This window comes from Pollicipes pollicipes, unplaced genomic scaffold (assembly GCF_011947565.3).
Source record: "Pollicipes pollicipes isolate AB1234 unplaced genomic scaffold, Ppol_2.1 Scaffold_2695;HRSCAF=3155_pilon_pilon_pilon, whole genome shotgun sequence".
Lineage (NCBI taxonomy): Eukaryota > Metazoa > Arthropoda > Thecostraca > Pollicipedomorpha > Pollicipedidae > Pollicipes > Pollicipes pollicipes.
The window spans coordinates 87,508-94,791 of NW_023596157.1; the positions used below are offsets into that span (position 1 = coordinate 87,508).

Consider the following 7,284-nt stretch of genomic DNA (forward strand, 5'->3'; position numbering starts at 1 on the left):
CTGGAATACGTAGCGTAGGTAAAATCATGCCCGATAGAGCTCTCCCAGTGTTTATATTTGTCCGTTTACGGTTCATTAGCCATTGGGCACCACTATGTCACCCGGAAACCCTCGGCGAAGTCTTGCGCTGCGAAGTCTGCCAGCTGCACGAAGTCTTTTTTGGACACCTGCTTCGGACGTCGTACAAACTACCACGCAATTTTTCGTGCATCCCCACTTCCGTGATAAACGGTGCATCACAGATGTTCCACAGGCTGCCTGGCTGTTTGGCTGCAGTTGGCCGGGATGCCTTGTCATAGCGTTTTGTGCTTTGGTCCTCAGGTCGCCGCGTGGCTGCTGGTGTTGGCGCGAGCGGCGCCCCCCAGCATGCCGGACATGCAGGGCTTCGGTCCCGGTGCCTTCCCGTCGTCGCCCGCACCGTTCTACCCGCGCCTGGACGGCTCGCAGTACGGCTCGGCCCAACCCGTCATCGGACCCGGCAACAATGTGGTGCTGTTCTGGCCGCGCAGCCAGGCCGAGCATGGCGGCGGTCCGGCGGAGGCGGGCGCGGGCGCCGGCCCGGCACCGGGTGCCGCTGAGCACGCCGTTACGCCGGCGCCGGCAGAGCCGATGACCGGCGCCGGCGTCAGAGCCGGTCCGGGCGGCGCCAGAGCCGGTCCGGCTTCATCCGGCGTCAGGCCGGCCGGGGGAACGGTGGCCGGCGCTGACCGGGCCGCCGCCGCCGCCGTTGCCGCCGCCGCCGGACTGCCTCTGGGCCCCTTCTTCAACATCGGACCGACCAGCGCCGGTGTGCTCTCGCCCCGACCAGGCGGTGGACTCATGGCCGGATTCGTCCTGCCCAAGTCGGCAAACCCCGTCCCGATGGTGCCTGGCGCAGGCGGAGCTCAAGCAGGCGACGTCCGGTACGCCGCACCGGACGCAGGCGCTGGAAACAATGTCGAAGCCCGAGCTCCACAAGGGCCTCCTCTTTACATTGACCCAGCGTTCCTAGGAACCTTGAGGTCTGCTGCGGGCAACGGCAAGGCCGGAGAAGTGCAAGGGCCCCCCACTTACATTGATCCAGCGTATTTGGCCTCCTTGAGGTCTGGCTCGGGTGGCCCCGAGAAGTTTTTTCCTGGTGGCGAACCTCCTGCTGTGTATGCTTCAGATCCCGGTGCGTACATCCCAATGGGCCCAGATCACTATGCTCAGCTGCAGGCAGCGGCAGCAGCAACTGCTTCACAGCACAGGACCAGGGCGATCAATACAGGCCCCGGAAACTTCGTCGTAGCCGCGAACGGCGCCCAGTTTGTGCCAGCTCCTCAGGCAGAAGTCGTTCGCGCAGAGGCGGCTGCCTCCTTCGTCGCCTCACAGGCAGCAGCAGCTGCTGCAGCCCGTGAGGCTGCCATTGCAGCAGCAGCAGGGAAAGCTTCATCTCAAGCTGTGGCTCCTGCATTCAAGGGCGCAAACGCTGTCGCTACACCGTTCGGGAGCGGAGGCGACACATTTGGGGGTTCTCAGCCAACCCCTGCGGCAGCTGCGGCTGCTGAGGCCGACGCGGGGCAGGCAGCCGTCGGTCCGTGGCAAGCGGTCGTCGGCGGGGAGCAAGCAGTCGCCGACCCGGGGCAAGCAGTCGTCGGCGGGGTGCAAACAGCCGTTAGCGGGGAGCAAGCAGTCGCCGACCCGGGACAAGCAGTCGTCGGCGGGGTGCAAACAGCCGTTAGCGGGGAGCAAGCAGTCGCCGGCCCGTGGCAAGCAGTCGGCGGCGGGGTGCAAACAGCCATTAGCGGGGAGCAAGCAGTCGCCGGCCCGTGGCAAGCAGTCGGCGGCGGGGTGCAAACAGCCGTTGGCGGGGAGCAAGCAGTCGCCGGCCCGTGGCAAGCAGTCGGCGGCGGGGTGCAAACAGCCGTTGGCGGGGAGGAAGCAGTCGTCGGCCCGTGGCAAGCAGTCGGCGGCGGGGTGCAAACAGCCGTTGGTGGGGAGCAAGCAGTCGTCGGCCCGTGGCAAACAGTCGGCGGTAGGGAGCAAGCACTTACAGGCCCGTGGCAAGGTGCCGTCAGCGGGGAGCAAGCAGTCGTCGGCGGGGAGCGAGCAGTTACCGGCCCGTGGCAAGGTGCCGTCGACGGAAAGCAAACAGTCGTCGGCGGAGAGCAAGCAGTGGTCGGCGGGAAGCAAGCAGCCGTCGGTGGGGAGCAAGCAGTCGTTGGTGGGGAGCAAGCAGTCGTCGCCGGGGAGCAAGCAGTCGTCGGCGGGGAGCAAGCAGTCGTCGACGGGGAGCAAGCGCTCACCGACTCGGGGCAAGCAGTCGTCGGCGGGGAGCAAACAGTCGTCGGTAAGAAGCAAGCAGCTGTCGGCGGGGAGCAAGCAGACGCCACTGGCGATCAGACAGTTCATGTCGGTGAATCGGGGACATCTAATGCTCACCTGGAGCCCGTAGATTCTGCTTCCTCAGGAGCTGGAGCTAGCGGGATGCAAGACACGGCTAGTTCTGCAACTGAGCCCAGCGATATGCCCGTGGCAGCCACCCAGGATATGGCATTTGCGGAAGCCTCCAAGAGCTTCGCCACAGATTATATTTTCGAGCAGCTTCCGGAGTCAGTGCAGAAGTTGCCGGAGGTGGAGGCCGCGAGGCAGGCGCATGAGCTCCTTATGAGGAGCGTGTTTGACCTGATCGCGGCCGCTCAAGGTATGCCGCCGAGCTATCAGGACCCTGACGCCTATACTCCGCAGGCTGATTCCGTTAGCACCGAGCCAGACCACGCCTCGCCAAGCTATCAGGACCCTGACGCCTATGCTACACAGGCTGGCCTTGCTGGCACCGAGCCAGACCTTGCCTCGCTGAGCTTGGCTAGCACAGATGCCGTGCCAGTCGTGGCGCAGGAGCTCGAGCCAACGACCTCCCCCCCGCCCGAGGCCGACGCCACTGAAAAACCGACCAGAAAACGGACCAAAACTCGCAACCAATCCAAAACGGCCAACACTAAACAGTCAGCAGATGCTGCAGCTGAAGCAGTCCAGACCGAAGCCAAACCCGACAAGGCTGAGGTAATTACCGCTCGAGCAGTCGGAAACGCGGCAGTGCATGTGCAAGACGAACGTTTCAATGTCCTGGACCCAAAGTCTGCAACCAAGCAGACCAAGCCTGCGACAGCTGACCTCGGTGCCGAAGGTGCCGGACAAGAGAGTAGCAAGACAACAGCTGACGAAGGAAAGGGTGTCCATGGCAAGACAAGATCCAGCAAGGCGTCTGCCAGGTCTGGTTCCTCAAAGGACGAGCCCGCTGACATGGCGGCAGTTCTTCGTGATGATGCAGCCCCTGAGTTCCCTGAAGTTGTCGTAGCTGATGGCGGGGCCCAGTCCACAGATTCCAACCTTCCGATACCAGTGCAGCTGTTGCCAGAAGTTATAGCTGCAAGAGAAATGCATACCATCCTCTGGCGAAAACTGTTTAATCTTCCCCCATCTGCAGATGTTTTCTACCCAGAGAATGCAGCTTCCTTCTTCTACGCTTCCTCTGATCCACGGATCGTAGCTGACACTGATAAATGGGACAAAGGTAGTCCCGTGCCTCCAAAGCGCGAAACCAGCGATACAACGGAAGCAACTGTTGAGGCAACAGATCCCATCAGCCAAGTTTTGGAGCCTCAACACACTCTCAACCAGGTGGATCAACCCAATGCTGAAGCTGGAGCTGTTGGTACACTTTCATCTGATCCAGCTGGAGCTGTGGCAGCTGAAGGCGTTATCACTGCGGAAAACCCTGATGCCGTACAAGAGGGTGGCAGCGAAACCATGGCAGAGTATGCCGAATTTGGAGCTAGCGGCGCTCCAACCTCGGTGGCTGATGACGTTGCAGCGGTGGTCACCGCCAGTCCCGCTGAGGCTGCAAAGTCCATCGCCCCGCTCTCGGAAGCCGGGGAGGGCTACCTGCCCGCGGAGGGCTCGGTCGCCGTGGGGGCCGAAACCACCGCCGACGCGGCGGCGGTTGACCCAGCGCCCAGCAATGCGGCCTCGGCAGACAAGCAGCCGGCGCCGACGCAGACCGCCGACCCCGGCTCCGGCGTCGAGTCGATGGTGCTGTACCCAGAAGCCGGCGGCCGCACTGGAGGCGGCGAGAGCGCGCCCGGCACCGGTCAGGCCGGCGAGGGGCCCGAGTTCCTGCAGCCGCCAGCGCCCATCGAGGACACGGCCGAGGTGCAGGAAGCGCGCAAGGCGCACGTGGCCGCCCGGAGAGCGCACGTGCTGCTCTGGAAGGAGCTGGCCGATCGGTCGGCACTCTCCACGGTGAGGCCCGCAGACGGTCGCACGTGGTAAGAGATGCTAACCTGGCCGCGCTCCGCCTCGGCCCGCGGCCGCACCACAAGCGGACCACCCACCCACGCACCCGGGCGCCAGCTGACGCGTCCACCTCAGGACGACCCGGCCCGACCACCTGCTGAAATCGGCTCACGCCCCGTCCCTTGTACAGTCCCCTCATACCCGCCACCTGCCGTTCTCGATCGCATGTGTACGGTTCCACCGCCTCCGGTGACCTCGGGCGGCCTCCGGTGACCGAGCTGCCGGGGGAAGCGGACACCGATGATGGACGTCGCCGCGTGGAGCACCACTTGTCTGCTTTGTCAGCTGTCACGCCGCCGTTCGTATGCGTCAGTGTTTATATGCATGCTCTTGTAAAAATATATTGTGATATTCGCCGTATCAGGTTTTCCCATTCGGCACAGGTTGAGGTGTGCAAAGGTTGAGGTGTGAGGTAGGTGTGCAAAAGTTGTTCAGCTTTTTCAATGCACCAATGCTGCTAAAGTTTTCGTTTTTCATTAGCATTTAAAAAGATTCGGACACAAATGCAACAAATGCATTCCGTGCCCCAAAAAACCATAAAGATTCGCAAGACATTTCGGCGGCTCGATCTGTAGGCCAATGTTTCGGCTGAGAGTCCGAGTAAAGGCGCGGATGGATTATCCTTATCTAGCATCATTTTCCTCTCTCTCCACGGTATCGAAACGTTTATAGCCCAGCGTCACACAGTTAATATCCTCAAGCTGTTGATAGGCCTTAAGTACCATCATCATTTTATCAGGTGGCACCATCATTATCATTGTCATTAAGCCACCTTGAAACTTATTACGCCATAATAACGTCATTCAAACTCTGCCATTTCATGGGTCATGCGGCGATCAAGGCCAAGTAAAATATCATTGTCGAGGTGTTCATATCTGGCGTTCGTGAGCGCAATTTCCAGATATGACGGCCGTCATTGGCTCTCAATCAATGTTCTGCAAGGTGCGATGACGTCATCAAACCATGACGCATTGAGGATCATATTTGCTAAACAGATAATTGTGCTTTCTAGAACAGGCTTTCTACTTGTGATTTACTTGTGATTCACCTTTTTACTTACTTAAAGGGAATGTACGTGAAACATTCCCTTTGACGCTCCTCGCTCAACAATGTCACATATGTCAAAGACACGTCCCACTGCACGGGTCCTATACGGTCGTCACAACGCTTTTGAGCAGATGCGACGCACAAAAGCAGCGTGTTGCAGAAAGTAACACCTGCACTGCAGTGCAGATGCCTAACTTCAGCACACTTTCGGGAAACCGCAAAAGATCTTTAGCACTGATAGCTGTTTATATACTCGTCTTGAAGGAGGCGATGCAATGTCCCGAAGTCCCTAAAAGCTCCAAGCTGCAAACTCGTTCTCACGTCGCATCATAATACACACGCTAACTACATCAGACTGCATCAAGCATCGTACTACATCAAAGCCTCGTCATGCCTCAGCACACGTCTACATCACATCATGACCACAAGAGAGCACGACAGTCCTGCCAAAAATAAAAAATGAAAATGCAAAGCGGTGCTGAAGATCAAATCCTTTGAAGAGTTCAAAACAGAATTCGGCGGCGGCGTCAAATTCCATCCAACTTTCGTGCACCGTGCCCGCTGGTAATAATCCTTAAAGACGGCGCCCCACCATTGGGATGCATTAAAATACAGAGCCAGTGAAAGCTCAGGATTAGTCTAATAAATACACTGGGTAATGATGTTACTGTTACACCGTCAGAGCATAACAAGGATACCAATTTTACTTATTCTTGAGTTCAAATTCCACTGACAGCACTTTGTAACACAACTGTACTTCCTCCTGGCAGTCGCGATCACCGTCGTCATGACAACAATCCTGCGCTACAAGCGTTCTTTTATTCTTGCCTACTGGTAAGAATAAAAGAACGTTTGTGATTGGTTTGACGAGCAAATGTTTGTAACCAAAAAGCTGCTTGGTTTAAGTTTGAGCCCGTGCGTCAAATGGATCATGTGATGCTTCCATTCACAAAGCCAAAGTGAGCCTCAAAAAGGACCACCGTGGTAAAAGCTATAGGGGAGAATTCAAAGTCATGGTGTAACTTAACGTCGAATTCGCGGGATGTAAGATTCAACCTTGCACATGTTTTTGTCTAAACGGACAGTTTTAAGCTTTTGTAGCATTTAGTATACAAACGTTTCGACACATTAGTACTGCTGCAAGCATTACAGAACAGTGTCCTAGAATTGCCAACTTTGGGTGTAAAGCGACACGCTATGGGAAGGAATTTTTCACTCCTTTTCCCCATATTTTATGTGAATTTTTCACTCCTGCCTGACATGCCAAACCCCTATTTCCCATTATGAAGTTTTCAGATGTCATCCAAAACCGAGCCCACTCGAAACCACCAAGCATAAACAAGACTCCGCAGAACCTGGACACCTATGGCTATGTCCTGCCTCACCTACATCTGAATCATGTCTATGTATGCACAGAGCAAGGGCGCCAGTTACCTCCAAGACCAAGAACCCCAGCGACCCTAGCCGCTTGCACGCATTAAGTTTGGTTTGTTCACAAAATGCATCACAATCTGCAGCTGTGCGCCAAATGCAAGGTTTTCACGCATCACCCATTTTTTTGGTCCCACCACCACGCCACGAAAGCAGAGCCTGGAGCAAACACCAGCAAGGCCTAGTACAGAATTTTACTCCACGTATTTCTTTTTCCCGAGAAAGCTTGACCACCAAATTGCATCACTCTCGAAATGCATGAGCGAAAAGTTCAAGAAATGTCTTCTAATTTAAACTTACAAGATGAATATCACCACTTGAGCACTTACATTAACAGATTTTAAGTCAAATCAGCTGATTACAAAATTTGGCGAGAAAACTATCAGTCCTTACACTTATTTAGCTGCTTTTGTTTTTCCTGGTATCATACCAGTGTGATACCACGTTATTATTCCCTCCTTTTCGATTGTCTTTAGAGTTACCATCTGC

General features: G+C 56.5%; 1 protein-coding gene across 1 annotated transcript; it reads left to right on the top strand.

Moving 5' to 3' along the window:
- The first annotated feature begins 1,138 nt into the window (after positions 1-1,138).
- LOC119114646 (LWamide neuropeptides) lies at positions 1,139-4,721 on the top strand. Its single transcript, XM_037238683.1, has 6 exons — positions 1,139-1,153; positions 1,517-2,311; positions 2,509-2,665; positions 3,836-4,053; positions 4,117-4,263; positions 4,701-4,721. Exons 1-6 carry the CDS (start codon positions 1,139-1,141, stop codon positions 4,719-4,721), a joined length of 1,353 nt encoding a protein of 450 aa, XP_037094578.1.
- The last annotated feature ends 2,563 nt before the right edge of the window (positions 4,722-7,284 follow it).

What these genes read in the sequence shown, in the direction of transcription:
- LOC119114646 (XM_037238683.1), top strand. An exon ending in CCTGATCGCGGCCGCTCAAG is followed by an intron (nt 2,666 to 3,835) that starts GTATGCCGCCGA and finishes ATGACGTTGCAG; the next exon opens with CGGTGGTCACCGCCAGTCCC. An exon ending in GCTCCGGCGTCGAGTCGATG is followed by an intron (nt 4,054 to 4,116) that starts GTGCTGTACCCA and finishes GGCACCGGTCAG; the next exon opens with GCCGGCGAGGGGCCCGAGTT.